The 17,915-nt window shown below is 46.0% G+C and overlaps 1 protein-coding gene across 3 annotated transcripts in view; it reads left to right on the plus strand.

The window, feature by feature from the left end:
- The window catches only part of LOC123758709 (protein FAM135A), a 429,327-nt gene that overhangs the window by 127,169 nt on the left and 284,243 nt on the right, over positions 1-17,915 (plus strand). Inside the window, exon 7 of one of the 3 annotated variants that reach the window (XM_069328828.1) lies at positions 4,527-4,556. The exons of the other annotated variants lie outside the window; for them this stretch is intronic. Coding sequence (XP_069184929.1) covers positions 4,527-4,556 — 30 coding nt within the window. The remainder of the gene's footprint in view (positions 1-4,526; positions 4,557-17,915) is intronic. 3 annotated transcript variants of the gene reach the window in all.

The raw sequence follows: 17,915 nt of genomic DNA on the forward strand, positions 1-17,915 counted from the left end.
CCAACGGGCCCCAAGGCCCCCAAGTCAACCCCTTCCCCGCCCCAGGAACCCCACCCCGCAGATCCAGGGCCGAGCCGTCCTCCACACCACCCGCCTCTAAAGAAGAGGCAGGAGCCGGCAAAAAGCAGGAACGAAGGGGCCCCACTGGTCAGACCCAGAAACTCACTGGTCAGACCCAAAACCCTCAGACACTTCAGAGCAAGAAGCAAGGAGGGAGAAACTGGATGGACAACAGAAGGAGAAGGACAAGGTGGGGGAAGGAGGACAGAACCAGGACTGAAGTGACTCCCACCCCTAAGTCCGGGTCTCTAAAACCAAAACAGGGCAGTCTTGGAGCATCTGGGGAAGCCACTAACCTAGCGCGTTGCAGCAACCTAAACCTAGCATGCAACACAGCTGCTGCCTGCACCCTCATATCACGATCAGTAGCTTGGGTGAACTGGAGCATGTACAGACAGGAAACGTCGCACGACTCTGGGTCAAAAGAATCACAGACCCAACAGGCAGTATGGTGGAGGTACAACTGGTGATTGTCCCCCAGAGACAAGAGGACAAAGCAACCTTCCGACTCGCACGAAGAGAAAGGGGACTCAAGGGTCACATCCATCGGACCACGGAGCACCTACGAGGTTTCCCAGTGCCCGTAGCCTTATTAACAAGCTAAGGGATGCCCAGGCAGGGTACTGCGAACTGGTACCCAAGACTACCAATCAATCTGCTAAGAGTCGAACCCCCTGGGACATGTCCACTCATGGGGGTCTAGCAAGGGGGTACCACCAACCACAAAAAACTGAGAATAGATATAATGATAGATATATACACTCCAATACATAAGGGGCAACCACCAAGGCAGAACCCCACACCAGGCACAAAAACAAAAACAAAAGCAAAACCCTGCTAGAGGACAACGTACCCAGGTGGAACAGAGCCAGCTGCTGTAAGAGGTGAAAACTAGGTGTGCAGCAACCCGCGCCCCTACCAGTGACGAAAACTACACCTTACCCAGAGGCAAACACTGGCAACAAAGACCCTAGTTGACTCCAAGGGCAGCCAAGTACTGATCAGTAAAAGACACAGTGGGGGTAGATCCCGAGGTAACTTGTGGAAGGTGGCCCCAAGCTCCAAGGGTGGTACTTACAGGGCACCTTGGGAAGGTGGCCCTAGGCGCATGCAGCCCGAGTACTGAAGAATATTAATCCTGGCTCACACACCACCAATAGAGACAGTCCATGCAACAAGGCACAGAAACTGAGACAAATTGCTGGAGCCAGAGGCACAAGACCACGCCAGTAACACATCAACCTGAGAACTGAAAGATGGATCGCTGGTAATTACCTAAGTGTAATTACCTAAGTGTAGTTACAGGATGAGAGCTACGCTCGTGGTGTCCCGTCTTCCCAGCACTCTTTGTCATATAACGCTTTGAAACTACTGACGGTCTTGGCCTCCACCACCTTCTCACTTAACTTGTTCCAACCGTCTACCACTCTATTTGCGAAGGTGAATTTTCTTATATTTCTTCGGCATCTGTGTTTAGCTAGTTTAAATCTATGACCTCTTGTTCTTGAAGTTCCAGGTCTCAGGAAGTCTTCCCTGTCGATTTTATCAATTCCTGTTACTATTTTGTACATAGTGATCATATCACCTCTTTTTCTTCTGTCTTCTAGTTTTGGCATATTTAATGCTTCTAACCTCTCCTCGTAGCTCTTGCCCTTCAGTTCTGGGAGCCACTTAGTAGCATGTCTTTGCACCTTTTCCAGTTTGTTGATGTGCTTCTTAAGATATGGGCACCACACAACAGCTGCATATTCTAGCTTTGGCCTAACAAAAGTCATGAACAATTTCTTTAGTATATCGCCATCCATGTATTTAAATGCAATTCTGAAGTTAGAAAGCATTGCATAGGCTCCTTGCACAATATTCTTTATGTGGTCCTCAGGTGATAGTTTTCTATCTAGAACCACTCCTAGATCTCTTTCTTTATCAGAATTCTTTAAAGATTTCTCACATAATATATAGGTTGTGTGGGGTGTGGGGGGTCTGGGGCTTCCCCTTCCCCCCTTCAGGAAAGGGGAGGTGGGTTGCGCAGACAGCAGTGCATCGACATGATGACATCATGTTCGTTTGCTAATTTTCGTTTGGGGTGTTCTATCCACCTGTTCGGCTTTCAGTAGCAATAGTTTCTCCAGAATAGGGGGTTTGTTTTGCGGGCGCCTACCTTTCTGGGTGCCATATTCAGTCGATGGCAGACATGGAATGCTTCCAACTACATTGAGGGGGTTACTATAGGCTATTGCTCCTCATGCCTCTCTTGAGGGGGCCAGGTTCTGGCTCATGGTTCCCAGTAGGCAAGAACTCCATGCACATTGACTGATACCAGAAAGTTATACATACCCATTCAGCCTCGACAGCTCTGGGGAGCCTCCGGGACTCACCCAGAAAATGGCGTTTCATTACATTCAACGCTGGTTTTTTGCCAAGTGGGTAAATGAAGTGGTTTGCCCTTCCATCAAAAAATATCTGCAAGAGAAAAGTTTGTCACCTAAGGCTGTTCTTCTCCTCAACAATGCTCCTGCTCATTGTTCAGGATTCAGGATTTATTGTTTGAGGAATTTAATTTTGTTACAATAAAGTTCCTTCCTCCCAACACCACTCCTCTAATTCAGCCTCTGGACCAGAAAATCCTTTCCAATTTTAAGAAACTTTATGAAAGGGCACTTTTCTGGAGATGTTTCGAAGTGACTGTTTCTACAAACCTCACCCTCAAAGAGTTCTGGAAAAACCATTTTAACATTTGTAGTTCAAAGACAATGCCTGGCAAGAATTGACTCTTAAGAACCATGATCTCTGGCTGGAGAAAATTGTGGCCTGAATGTGTTCCAGAACGAGACTTTGAGGGGTTTGAGCCTGAACCAGAAGTGCCTCTTGTTGAGGAAATTGTTTCTCTGGGCCGAAAATTGGGCTTGGAGTTGGATGGCGCTGATGTAGAGGAGTTGGTGGAGGAACACAGTGAAGAACTGACCACCAAAGAAATCCTAGCCCTTCACAATGAGCAGCAACAAGAGGCAGCTGGGGAAATTTCTTCAGGGAAGGAGGAGGAGGAGGAGGCAGTACAGAATGTCCCTTCCTCATTAATTAAGAAAATGTGTGCAGCATAAGAAGAACTGCAAACGTTTGCTGAAACAACTCACCCAAATCAAGTTGCAGTAGGCTGTTGTCTTAACCTTTTTAATGACATTGTGATGCCTCACTACAGACAAGTGTTAAGACATAGGGAAAAAAAAAAGTCTCTATGGAAAGGTTCTTAGTGAGACAAACAAGCAATGAGCCACAACCAGGTCCTAGTGTTATGCTTGCAAAACATAGGAAAGAGAATACCCCAGAGAGGTCATCACTGCCTGTTGTTATAATAGAAGGGGACGGCATTTCCAAACACTAACACTTCAGTTTATGAACCGTCCCTGGGAATGGATTAAATTCGTAAACGGAGGTACCACTGTATATAAATTCCACAAATTCAACATTTTTAAATAATATTACAGCAAAAAACCAGAGAAGAAACAAATGAGACATTGAAATAATTGTGAAAAATTATATTCGCGGCAACTGCCACCCCACAGAGTGGCGGGGGTGAGCGTCCGCGAGTGCCTCATCACTCAGCACCCATAATTTGCTACACTTCTCAGCTCCATCACAGCTAGAGTATGTCACATACAATATTTTATTTTAGTTGCCTGTGATCAGAGACTGCATTTTAACAATATAAGAAGAGAAAATAATTTGTTGGATATAATTTATTTTCAGTGCACCACAGGGGTGTCATATGTTAATGCAGTGCAGTGCAGTGGTTAACTATACTATTTATTTACACTTTCATGATAAAACACTTGAAGTACACGAGCACAGTGTAGGCAGAACTTATCAGGGTACTATCTGAAGTATTAGGGGACCAACAAGAGATAACCTTGGCCATCCACCCTATAACTCCAAACAATAATTGCTCTGCCTGTGAGTGTTTTCTCTTTGTTTTCCAAATTATATGACAAAAAAGTATGAAAGTCATGTACATTATATTTTCTTTTTACATCTATATATGCTGATCATGTGTTTACATTTCCAATTTTATTAAATACAAAAAAAATAAATGAGGAATTTTGAAATATTCATAAATGTTATTATATTAATTTCCATCATGCATAATCTATTACCAACATACTTTTTTTGCCTCTATACTCTAGAAAATTAATTTAACATTTTGCCATAAAATTTATAGTTATAACCAAAAAACTAATATAGATAACATAGAGTTTAAACATTTAAGGCAACTCGGAGTGGGGCCTTGAGAGGTCTAGAATGCTTATGATCAGTCACACGGTGCAGGGGCAGAACGTTAAAGTGTTAACATTATTTTTCATGTTTTGTCAGGAATTAATAAAGCAAAACACACATTTAGTTGGGTGAGGTGATACTTAAATGTTTATCTTCAAGCGTAGTAATGTATAAACTTTGTGCATGCGTCAACCTAGGAAGACCATACTCACCTTAGTACACGACTGGTGAGTGAACAACCTAAATGTATTACTTGCTTCTATGTACCTTTACCTCATATTAATTCTGCTGTATTATTACTGTTATTTTCTCCCAAATTTACCCTGTTTTACAGTTTTGGTGTTTTTATAATGATGGGGTCTTTTTACTGCTCTTAGTGTTTTGTCAGTATTACAGTACTGTACTTGTTTGTGTCATGCAGCAACACATTTTACCCACAAGTCTCTTTCTTTATCTGCTCCTGTAGTTGAATTAGAGCATAAGTCACTTTTTTATTTATTAGGAAAGGGACATTGAACAATTATAGGCTTTCTTGGAGATTTAAAAAAAAAACTTTGTTGATGCTGTATAGTAAAATACTTTGGTATTCCCAGTAATTGCTACATAATGTAATTTATTTTCATTACTTATTTAATTTATTTATCATTAGATAGCATTTAAAGGGAATTGAAGTATGTACAGTACTGTACCAAATTCTGTAAGAGTTGTCATGGATCAGTGTGATGAAATGTGGTCTTTAGTGTGGACCAAGTTGTGTGGAGTGAAGCAAAACACTTCCATGATACAGATGCATAATAGGCCTCACCACCTAGGCTAAATATTACCACTTGTAATATGGAGATTTATCAAGAAGCTAAAACTTCAAATTCCTGCTCTTCAATGTTAATTCCAAACCATGCACCAAATTTGTTGATTAATTTGACCACAAATGTAGATGCAGAACTGTACTGTATTGCAACAACAGGTCAGGGGATAGCATAGGACTCACTATGCTGCAGTGCTATCTTTGGTGAAATAATTCATAACCACTGCAGTCAGACATCATTTACTAGTTGTTTTATATACTGTATATATTTTTGTTTGGCATTACAGTAGTTTAAGGTTTCATGTTGAATTTTTCTGGGGAAGCCCATTGGTGGCTTCCTGAAGCTATCTTGCTGAAATTGCACCATGCTAATGGGCCACATTAGTCACAAAAGTTCTGTTTAGCCTACCAGGGACCAGAGCCAGAATGTGGCCCCCTCACAGAGGCATAGGGATATAATAATAATAACAGACAGACCGTATGGTTTTCGATCTGGAAGAGCCTGCGAACGAATTTACTCAGTTTCTATGATCGAGCCCCAGAGATTTTACAAGAAAGATGGTTGGGCTGACTGCATCTATCTGGACCTAAAAAAGCTTTCGACAGAGTTCCATATAAGAAGGTGTTCTGGAAACTGGAACATATTGGAGGAGTGACAGGTAGGCTTCTAATATGGCTGAAAAATTTTCTGACAGAAAAATGAGGGCAGTAATCAGAGGAAATGTATTGGACTGGAGAAATGTAATGAGTGGAGTACCACAGGATCCAGTTCTTGCACTGGTAATGTTCATTGTCTACATAAATGATCTACCAGATGGAATTCAGAATTATATGAACATATTTGCTGATGATGCTAAGATAATGGAGAAGATAAGAAACTTAGATGATTGTCATGCCCTTCAAGAAGATCTGGACAAAATAAATGTATGGAGCACTACTTGGCAAATGGAATTTAATGTGAATAAATTCCATGTTATGGAATGTGGTATAGGAGAACATAGACCCCCATACAACCTATAAATTTTATGATAAATCTTTAAAGTATTCTGATAAAGAAAAGAAAGCATAGTGGGGTGGTTCTAGATAGAAAACTGTCACCTGAAGACCACATAAAGAATGCATATGCTACACTTTCTAACTTCAGAATTGATTTTAGGTACAGTACATGGATGGCAAAATACTAAAGAAATTGTTCAGGACTTTTGTTAGACCACAGCTGTAATATGCAGCAGTTGTATGGTGCCCATATCTTAAGAAGCACATCAATAAACTGGAAAAGGTGTAAAGATATGCAACTAAATGGTTCCCAGAACTGAAGGACAAGAGCTCACTCACACACACTCTCTCTCTCACTCTCTCTTTTTTTAAGGGCTGTCAAATGTACCTACAGAAAGTGCATGCAACAGTTCATCTGAAGCCTGCTGCTAGAAAACCCATATTTCATGAGACTGTATCTTGAAACTATCACATAGGGAACTATCATAAAGGAACATTGTTTAACTACAAGCAAGAGCTGCAATCCTACCCCAGCTAAGTTGAAAACTACTCCTAGTGGCCCATTTATTTCATGAGTGTTATATACATCAGTAGGCATAGCCTTTTTTCATTAACAACATTAGGTAACAATCATATAAGGAACAAGATGAGCCTGTAGCCAGCAGTGTGCCAGAGCCTTCATGTGATCAGTTGACTTGATCTCCAATGTATCAACCTGTTAAGTGAACAAGTTCCAGATGCGAGTCAGCCTAGGAGTGAATGATCGCTTATGGAATGATGTTCTTGATAAAGGCACTTCCAGCATGAGACTATTGAAGGTTGAGAGCCTAGTGCAACAAGTGGCAACTACTGGTAGTCCATGGAGTTGGATCAGGTTTGGAACTTGAAGGATGTTTACCTTGTACATACAGTAAGACCACCAACATCATGATGATGTTGCAGGCTCTGATGTTCAGAGTGTTCCCACCAAACTTGGTCAAGACTTGAGATGAGCTTTCTTGCCCGTCTTTCCACTTTGTCCAACAGTCTGATGAATGATGGGAACAGGGGGGATCCAGTAAAGGGGTGTACACTCAAGATGAGAGTGAACTTGTGCTTCAAATAAAGTTTTGCAGCTCTTGCTGTCAAGAAGGTGTGAGATGTGCCTGAGTGGTAAGTTTCCTGGCAGAAAAGCAAGAGCTGTACTCCTTCCCCAGCTAAGTTGAAACCTAGTCCTAGAGGCCCATTTATTTCATGAACCTGTTATATTCATCAGTAAGAATAGCCTTTATTCATTAACAACATTAGGTAACAATCATATAGGGAACTGGATGAGCCTGTAACCATCTGTGTGCCAGAGCCTTCAAGTGATCAGTTGACCTGATCTCCCGTGTATCAACCTGTTGAGCGAACAAGTTCCAGATTCGCGTCAGCCTAGGAGTGAATGATCACTGATGGAGTGATGTTCTTGATAAAGGCTGTTCCAGCATGAGACTGTTGAAGGTTGAGAGCCTCGTTCTCTCGTTCTCTCGTTCTCTCGTTCTCTCTCTCTCTCTCTCTCTCTCTCTCTCTCTCTCTCTCTCTCTCTCTCTCTCTCTCTCTCTCTCTCTCTCTTTCTCTCTATCTCTCTCTCTCTCTCTCTCTCTCTCTCTCTCTCTCTCTCTCTCTCTTTCTCTCTATCTCTCTCTCTCTCTCTCTCTCTCTCTCTCTCTCTCTTTCTCTCTCTCTCTCTCTCTCTCTCTCTCTCTCTCTCTCTCTCTCTCTCTCTCTCTCTCTCTCTCTCTCTCTCTCTCTCTCTCTCTCTCTCTCTCTCTCTCTCTCTTTCTCTCTCTCTCTCTCTCTCTCTCTCTCTCTCTCTCTCTCTCTCTCTCTCTTTCTCTCTATCTCTCTCTCTCTCTCTCTCTCTCTCTCTCTCTCTCTCTCTCTCTCTCTCTCTCTCTCTTTCTCTCTATCTCTCTCTCTCTCTCTCTCTCTCTCTCTCTCTCTCTCTCTCTCTCTCTCTCTCTCTCTCTCTCTCTCTCTCTCTCTCTCTCTCTCATTTTTGTATGTTGTTTTGATGACCTTATTGTTGCAGGAAGGATGCTAGTAATAAATTAAGTTTAATTAAAATGCTTAGATATTTGTAAATGTTATCATAAAATGTTCAATGTCCTTAATAATTAAAATATCCTCATCACAATATTTGTGTATATGGTGATTCATTTATTTTAAGTACATTGTTAGCTTATATTTTCAGTTAAAAAGTATATTAATGATGTTTCTTGGAAATAATTTGTTGAAATTATCAGTTCAATTCTTCATCCAAGAAACATTTCTAATAAATGTTATCATCAAAGTCTTTTCTGGGGGGAGCCCCTATGGCTCCCCTGAGCTATCCAGGCTGATATGGATACCCTAACTTTTGGCATCAGTCTATGTGGGTGGAGGTGTAATGGCATATAGAAATGAACATGTGATTTTGGAGCATTCTATATCTGCCATCGACTGGGACAGGCACTCAGAAAGGTAAGCGCCCCAAAACAAACCCCTATTCTGGTGAAAAATGAAGAAAATAGACAAATGAGTGTTCAGAACTCCCCAAATGAAAACGAGCAAACAAGCATGACGTCACAGGAGCCGCACCGCACGTCTGCACAGCTCCCTTCTTTCTGGGAGGGGGAAGGGGGAGCCCAGACCCCCGTGCCGGCGATCCACACCTCAGTTCTTCAGCTGATGGGATATGGCGAAGGCATGTAGCTCCAGCTTTGGACTCTTGTGCTCTGTTTCAGTACTGCTCTTACAGTGGCATGCAAGCTGGGAGTAATATTCCAAGGTACTCGGGCTGCATGTGCTTAGGGTTACCTTCCTTAAGTGCCCTGTAAGTACTGCCCTTGGATCTTCCACAAGTCACCTTGAGTCTACCTCTGTTGGTCTTTTGCAGCTTGACAATTGACCGTGTCAAGTGTTTTATGGAGGTTTCCGCCCTTCTTTACCTTGGGATAAGTGGTAGTTTATTGCATTGGTGGGGCGAGGGGTACTGCGCAGCTAGTTTTCACCTATTACAGCGGCCGGCTCTGCTCCTCCTGGGTACGTTATCCTCTTGCGAGGTTTTTCTTTTCCTTTTTCTTTTGGCCTGGTAGGGGGGTCTGTCTTGTGTTCCTTGCCCCTGTTTACTTAGGGTGTTGACCTGTATTCGGTGGTACCTCCTGCTTCGCCCCTGTGAGTGGATATGTCCCAGAGGTTCAGCTTTAGCAGTTTGTTTGGTAGATTTGGGTGCCGGTTAGCAATGCCCTGCCTGGGATTACCCTTAGGAGACCCACTCTATGGGCCCTGGGAAACCCCGCGGGGGCACTCGGGTCCGATGGATGCGACCCCTGAGTCCCCACTCGCTTTGTATGAGTTTGAAGGTTGCTCTGTCCCCTTGTCTCGGGGCAATGCTCATTGTTTTTGCCTCTGTCATGCTGCCTGTTGGGTCGATGACACCTTCGACCCAGAATCCTGTGAGCTTTGTTGCTTGTTTGTGACTCAATTTGCTCAATCTATAGATGACATTATTTGGATGCAGGCGGTTCGCGCGTTGCAGGATAGGTTTAGGTTGTAGCAACATGCTAGGTTAGTTGCCTCCTCAGATGCCCTGAAACTGCCCCGTTTTGCTTATAGGGATCCGGATTTTGGGTGTTGGTTGTGTCGGCCTTGGTTCAGTCCATATCCCCTCGTTCTTTTCCCTGCTGTGGTTCATTCGGTTCCCCCATCCCCCTGCTTCCGGCTCCTAAGCATCCGAGAGCTTCGGGTCGGGGCAGAGTTTAGAGGTTTCTGAGACTCGAGCAGTTTCGGGGGTTGCCTCTTCCAGAGTGGCGATGGAGACATGTGAGTCTGTTCCTCCAGCCGTAGCTTCAGGGGTCTGACCGGTGGGCCTACTCTCTTTCTGCTCTTTTGCCCCCCCCCCCCTGGCCTATTCTTGTGAGGCCAGGGCTTTGTAGGACGACTTGCCCCCGGGGCCTGATGTGGAGGTTCCTGGGGTAGAGGAGGAGCTGACTTGGGGACCTTGGGCCCCGTTGGACCCCGCCTGGGATTTCCAACCCTCTGGGCGGGACTTATGGTTACGAGGAGTGGGGTTTTTCCTCCCCCTTCCCCCTCTGAGTACAAGTTAGTTTGGGCGTCGGCCCCTCCTCGGGTTCGGTTCTGTGTCCTTTCGGGTCCATTGGTTCCGTCCTTCCTGTGGGTGATTTTACCGCTTTCTCACCTTTTTTCTCTAGGACATGTACAGTATTCTTCTGCATCATGTCTCAATCATGTTCTCCTCGTGTTGGAATCCTGCATGACCATTGGTCACGGATGCCACCGGGCCCATGTGAGCTTCTGTGCTTTTGTGCTTGCTTCTCAAGGGTCTCGACAGTTCGGAAAGATATTCAATACTTCCCATATTATTGGAACGTCTGTTGTCTGCCGGTGAAGCTTACCTCCAGTCCTTTATAGGACTCGTTGGTCCTCTTCCATACTCCTTATCATTTTTTGCTCCTATATCTACTTATTTTATGAATACATCTTCTCACCATACGGTCTTGACATTGCTATTAATCGTTCAATACACTTTGTAAGCACCCTCCCCGAAAGACATGTGGTGCAGTGTAAGCACCCTCCCCGAAAGACATGTGGTGCAGCTCTGTACTCAGGCGCATGTGCCGAGGGTGATTGTTTTTTTCTGGGCTGTGTAAACATGTGTTGGTGTTCCGCGTCCTTCTCGCGGGTTATACACCGCTCTCACTCATCTTCTCTCCAGTCTTAGCCCCCCTAGATACTGGGGAAGTTCTGGATTTTATATATAAGGGAACCACCTAGTTATTTTCTCTGCTTACGGGTGTGGGGTGGCTAGGTGTGGCGCCGCCTCCACCTTTCTGCTATGTCTCTTCTTCTCCTCCTCCAGTTCACGCAACTCTGGACATAATCCACTAGCGATGCTCCTGAATTATTACAAGGCTCAGCTGTGTTGTGACACTGTAGTGTCTACACTCTACAGGTAAGAGTATACAGTCTGGTGACACTGTCAGCCAGGCACTGGTTCTCGGTTTTTGGATGAGTGTTAGGTTTTATTTATAGTGTCTTGCTTGACCACTTTGCCTGCATCTTCATGCAACCTTACTATGTGCTTTTATCAATGCTATCTGGTCGCACATTCGTTGCCTCAGTCACTGCTATCTGCACACTCATTCCTTGACTCAGTCATTGCTTTCTGGACACTCCTTCCTTGACTGTCGTTCAGTGTTTGGCTGCAATCTTATATATACGTTGGAGTGTATATGTATAATTACTTGATCGTGTACATTCCGTTACCACATGCTTCCTCGGTCTTATTTGTTCATCTTGATTATACTCTCTTGTCCCTAATTACCGGTGCTTGGGCTATATTTAGGGTCTTATCATTGCATGTTTCCGTATTTCCTATACTACACCTCTATACTACACATTGTTGTGTCTCTTAGTATGTGGTTATTAGCTATACTACTGATGGTGCTAGGTTGTACTGTGTGCGTGTTCAGTTCCCTGTGATTGGACAGCCCCACTGTTCAGTTATAGAACTGAGTTCTTTCATTCTTTTGTATGTCACTACCAGCTTCTGTGTTGCAATGTTTGTTGGTGTCTGTAGGTTCCAATCAACCACTCCTGCCCCCTACAGCTTCTCTTCGTGTGGATAGGGGGTGCTCGGGTTACGGACCTGGCTAAGGCCTTGTTGGTCCTTTAGGGGGACCTAAAGGACCAACTAGGGACGTTGACATTGTGCTTTGTAGCACAATAGATGGCGATGCTCTTGAGTCGCCACCTCACCAGAGGTCATCCACAATGACCTCACTTGTTAGTTAAGGCAGGAATCTTGAGTCATTTGCAGGTATCAGGCTGTCACCACCAGATGGCGTCGTCCATATGACGTCCGATTCTGTGGGGGTTTAGAGAGCAGACTCACAGATGACACTGATGTCTCTACTCCATACTCCAACGATGTTGTCGGGTTCGTAACAGCAGAGGTATGGAATTTTACTGCCAGTCCGTCCTTTTCTTTTTGTCTCTTCCTCTGTATCCTATGCTTTTTGTTGATGTGGCCTTGTCCTTCTCTCGTGGGGGTTTGGGGCGGTCGGCTTGACGCATACTGGCCCCTTGTCTCGTGCGGCACTGGCGGAGCTGCTACGGTTTGCTTTCGGTTTTAATGTTTCTTCTGCACCATTAAGCGAGCTCTCTCGGCCGTTGCTTGCCTCCGGCCTGCTCATGTGCTGACTGATCCGTCCTGGTCTTTGGACGGAGTGCTCTTGTTTCTGTCTTCTCTTCGGTTTGTTGTGGCTCCTTCGGATCAGGTTTGTTTTTCCTATGCTTTTTCTTGAACGTTTGCAGCATTCTCTTTCTTTTCTCGTTAAGATTGAGTCTGCTGCTTTCGGGAGGGGTCCTTGCATTGATGCTTGGTTGGTCAGGCCATGTGTCCGTTGCGGTCCTCTGCCGTTCTTTGCGCGCTGTGGCTTCTGTGTTCGAGGACATGCTTTGGGTCGGTATGGTTTCCCTTCTTTCCTTTTCTCAGGTGCGGGTCTCTCAGGCTTGTGTCGCTTTGGGTCAGCGGCTGCAGCCTGTCTCAACTTCGAGTTGAGATGTGAGCACTGACTGCCTCCCGAGTAAGTCCCCTTTCTTTTTCATCTTTTTTGAAGTAGCACTGGGGAGCCATAGGTGTTAAAAAACCAGCGTTGAATGTAATAAAGCACCATTTTCTGGGTGAGTCCTGGAGGCTCCCTGGCAACCCTCCCTCCCTCCAGTCGGCAGGTCTTTTGCATATTTTGATATCCAGCCTCAGAACTGGGGTGTGGATCGCCAGTACGGGAGGTCTGGGGTGTCCCACTTTCCCCTCCCTGGGAAAGGAGAGCTGCGCAGACATGGAGCGCAGCTAGTGTGACGTCATGCTTGTTTGCTTGTTTTCATTTGGGGAGTTCTGTCCACTTGTTTGTCTATTTTCTTCGTTTTTCACCAGAATAGGGGTTTGTTTTGGGGCGCATACCTCTCTGGGTGCCTGTTCCGGTTGGTGGCAAATATAGAATGCTCCAAATTCACATGTGCATTTCTATAGGCCATTGCTCCTCATGCCTCTCTGAGGGGGCCAGGTTTTGACTCATGGTCCCCGGTAGGCCCAGAACTCCACCCACATCGACTGATGCCAAAAGTTAGGGTATCCATATCAGCCTGGATGGATAGCTCCGGGAAGCCTCCGGGGACTCACCCAGAAAATGGCGTTTCATTACATCCAACGCTGCTTATTTTTTTTTTTTTACATTTTGTATACTGTACTAACTGCATGTGAGCATACTTTCTGAATTAACTACTGGTTTTGATTGCTATTTTTGTGCTGTAAACTTTTGTAGAAATTAATTTGTGATGGCAGCTTAATGATTTATATTTATTTATGGTCTGCAGTTATAGATAAATCACTGTGTATAGTTTGACACTTGGCTATGTACTTGTACTGTTATTGTGTGGGGTGTGTCACACCACTGTATAGGTTCATTGTGTTCAGTTATTGTGTGTGGTGTGTCACACCACTTAAATAGTTCATTGTAAAATATTATGAAATCTGTATTAACTTGAGTTTTCATAGCAGTGTTGAATGTTTAAACCATAATGTACTGTTTGGCTTAGCAATGATATTATTAACAACCAGTGACATTACACTGAGCATTTATTTGGCAATGTAAGTTGCAGAATAATTGACATAAATGTGAACATGAGTTGTTGATGGAGGTTGTTGATGTCTAACTTTCCTATCTTAAGTTTTCTAGTTCAAAGTTTGATTCTCTATTGTCATTCATTCAGCCTAGATGTATAAATTGTCATATTTTATTTGGAGGTCACTCTGCCACATTAAGATCATGCCTCTAAAACTGTGTTTACAATTTTAAACAACTATTTAATAAATTGTATTATGAATATTTTATAAATGCTCTGTTTCTGGGGGGAGCCCTGTCAGCTCCCCAGAGCTATCCAGGCTGAATGGATATGTATAACTTTCTGGCATCAAGGAAAGTGCTTGGAGTTCTTGCCTACCAGGGACCACAAGCCAGAACCTGGCCCTCTCTGAGAGGCACGAGGAGCAATGGCCTATAGAAACCCCCCCTCCTGTGGATGGGAGCATTCTATGTCTGCCATCAACCGGGATAGGCACCCAGAAAGGTAGGCGCCCCAAAACAAATCCCTATTCTGGTGAAAATATTGCTACCGAAAGCCGAACGAGTGGACAGAACTCCCCAAACAAAATTATCAAAAGCATGACGTCATCACATCGCCGCGCCGTTGTCTGTGCACCCCCCCCCCCTCCCTTGGAGGGGAAAGAGGGAGCCCCAGACTCTCCGCGCCGGTGATCCAACCGGCAGTTCTTGGCTGATGTGATTACTGGTCGGCTGGGTGCCTCTGACTCCGGTTTTGTTTCAGTTCTGTGCCTTGTGGTGTGGGCTGTCTCTACAGGTGGTGTGTGAGCCAGGAGAGAGATTCTACGGTACTCAGCTGCATGCGCATTGGGCTCTCTCCCTAGGTGCCCTCTAAGTACTGCCCTAAGGGCTTGGGGCCACCTTCCACTCGTTGCCTTGGGATCTACCTTTGCTGTGTCCTTTACTGCTCGGTACTTGGCCACCCTTGGAGTCAGCTGGGGTTTTGTTGCCCTTGTTTGTCTCTGGGTAGGAGGTAGTTTTCGTCACTGGTAGGGGCGCGGGGTACTGCACAGCTAATTTTCACCAATAACAGCGACAGGCTCTGTTCCACCTGGGTACTTTGTCCTCTTGTGGGGTTTTTCTTTTGTTTTTGTTTTTGCCAGGTTGGGGGAGTCATCAGGTAAAACTCTGACAAGTAAAACCTTTATTTGTGGGAGTCCCACAAGCAAAAGCCCCGGCTTTTACTTGTGAGCTGGGCCTTTGGGGGAACAACTCGACCCTGGGTCTTGCCGTAAAGGTTCCCGGGGTTGGGGAGGGGTTGCCTGGGGGGCCTAGGCCCTGTTTTTCCCCGTTTGGGTTTTTGTACCCTTGGAGCGGGGCTTGAAGTTCCTCAGAGTGGGGGTTTTTCCTTCCCCCTCTGCGTTCGTGTTGGTTTCGGTTCTACCCCTCCCCGGGTTCGGTTCCATGTCCCGTTGGGTCCATCAGTTCCATCATTCCTGGGGGGTGCTTTTCTCCCCTTTCCTCTCCTTTTTGCGATTATGTCGCATAAAGGTTCCCTTCATATTGGGATCCCTGCGTGTCCCTTGGTCAGGGGTTTCTTTGGGCCATGTGTGCCTCCGTGCATTTGCGCTTGCTTCTCACGGTTCTCATTGGTTGCGGAACTCTTCGATACTTCCAATATTATTGGAATGTCGGTTGACTTTTGGTGAGGTTTCCTCTAGTCCTTTTTCGGACTTGTAGGTCCTCTTCCGTGCTTCTTGTCGTCTTTTGATTTCATTTTAGTCTTCATTCATTATTTAGTCTTCACATTCTCTCTCCTTCCTGTCATACCGTTCATATTCTTCATTCCGTATGCCTTGCTGGCGCCCTCCCTGGAAGATGGATGTGTGGTTCGGTCCTCAGGCGCAGGGGCTGGGGAGGTTTGTTTTTGTTTTGGGCAGTGTACACGTGTTGGTGTGACTCGTCCTTTCTCGTGAATTCTACGCCGTTCTCATTCTTCTTATCTCCAGTCATAACCCCCTGGATTCGGGGTGTTCTGGATTTTATGTATGGAGCGATCTTCTAGTTCTTTTCTTTAGGCATTCTCCACTAGGGATGCTCCTGTTACATTACACGGCTCAGCTGTGTTGTGACACAGTGGTGTCTCTGTTCTGCAGGTGAGATTGTACTGTCTGGCATCTCTGTTGGTCAGGTGCTGGTTCTTGCTTTTTGGTGGGGTACTCCGCTCGTTGTACTCACCGAGTTATCCTTACAGGGGGTTGAGCTCTGGCTCTTTGATCCCGCCTCTCAACTGTCAATCAACTGGTGTACAAATTCCTGAGCCTCTTGGGCTCTATTTTATCTATATTTGAAACTGTGTATGGAGTCTTCCTCCACCACATCCCTTCATAGTGCATTCCATTTACTAACTACTCTGGCACTGAAGAAGTTATTTCTAATGTCTCTGTGGCTCATTTGAGTCATCAGCTTCCACCTGTGTCTCCTTGTGCGTGTACCACCCATGTTAAGTAATTCATCCTTGTCTATCCTGTCAATTCCCCACTTGCCAGGGTAGCATCAATGGCGCCTAACAGGGGTATTAGGTGTTGTGTGTTTTGCTTGGACACTTTGCGTGTGTCTTACAGTGACTTTACTTTGTCCATGTATCTTGTTCTTAGCTGTACTGTGGGGCACTGCCCCAATTTTCGGAGCTTTTTGTTTAGTTTTCTGTGGGGAGCCCCTACGGCTCCCTGGAGCTTATCGGGCTAATGTATGTTATGTTAGACCGGGACATTAGCTATGGAGTTCAGACCTACCAGGGACCAGCGCCAGAACCTGGCCCCTTCAGAGAGGTTTCAGGGAGCAATGGCCCTGGAAAACCCCATATGGTTGGGGGTTTTCCTTATCTGCCATCGACCGGGGTTAGGCACCCAGAAAGGTAGGCGTAACAAAACAAACCCCACATGGTAAAAAAAAAACTACAAAAACCGAACAGAGAGGTAGAAAACTCCCTACAATCCCAAGGAAAACAATCAAACAATCAATTTACTGCCGCGCCGGTCGTCCGCGCAGCCCTCCCCTCCCCGGGAGGGGGAGGGGGGGGGGACCCGGACCTCACCACGCCGGCTGCCGTCAGTTCGCAAGCTAGTGTCAACCGGGATAGACGCTTCTCTGGCCTCAAATTCCTTGGCGGTGTTTGCCTCGTGTGGCATTCTCTGCTGTTGTTGTGGTGTGCGGTGGCCAGGAGTACTTCATCAGTGCTGGGGCTGCATGCGCCTAGGGCTTCCTTCCCTAGGCGCCCTGTGAGAACTGCCCTTGCGTGTCAGGGTTATCTTCTCTGGGGCGTTCAGGAACCGCTTCCGTAGAGGTTTTTGCTGCTCGGCATTTGCCTCGCCCTTGGGGCCAGCTGGGGCTTGGGGGCCCTTGTTTGGCCTTGGGTAGGGAGTGGTTTTGTGCTGGTTAGGGCGTCAAGGTGTTGCGTGGCCTGCCACCTAAGCGGCGACCGGTTCCTGTTGCTCTGGGGACGGTGTACTTTTGCGGGGTTTTTCTTTTGTTTTGTTTTTGGTTGCCTGGTGGAGGTGCTGCCTCGTGGGCCCATAGTTCCCCTGGTATTGTTTTGGTGGCCCTCTGCTAGGCCCCCATGCTTGTACACGTCCCAAGGGTTTTCAGTATTATCGTTTACCCATGTTTTGTTTGGGTTTCTTACCCGGTTAGCAACACCTTGCCCGGGCTTCCCGTAGTTGCTACCCTACGGGCCCTGGAAACCCCTGTCGGGACTCGGGGACCCATGGATGCGTCTCCCGAGTTCCAGCCTGCCTTGTGCGGGTTTGAAGGTTGTAGTGTGCCCTTGTCTCAGGGTGACAGTCACCTGTTTTGCCTCCGTCATGCTGCCTGTTGGGTCAATGACACCTTTGACCCGGAGTCTTGCGAGTCCTGTTCTCTGCTTGTGCTCAGGTTTTACTCTGAGGATGTTCCTATTAGAGTACAGGCAGCATCAGCATTGCATGTTAGATTTAGGTTATTGCAACGCGCTAGGTCGGTTTCCCGCCTGGATGCCCCGAGGCTGCCCCATTTTGGCTTTAGGGACCCTGACCTGGGGGCGTTGGTTGCTATGACTTTGACTCCTACGCCCTCTGGTCCTTCCCCTGTGGTTCTTCCTGCACCTCCCCCCCTGTGTC

Source organism: Procambarus clarkii, chromosome 22 (genome assembly GCF_040958095.1).
Source record: "Procambarus clarkii isolate CNS0578487 chromosome 22, FALCON_Pclarkii_2.0, whole genome shotgun sequence".
Lineage (NCBI taxonomy): Eukaryota > Metazoa > Arthropoda > Malacostraca > Decapoda > Cambaridae > Procambarus > Procambarus clarkii.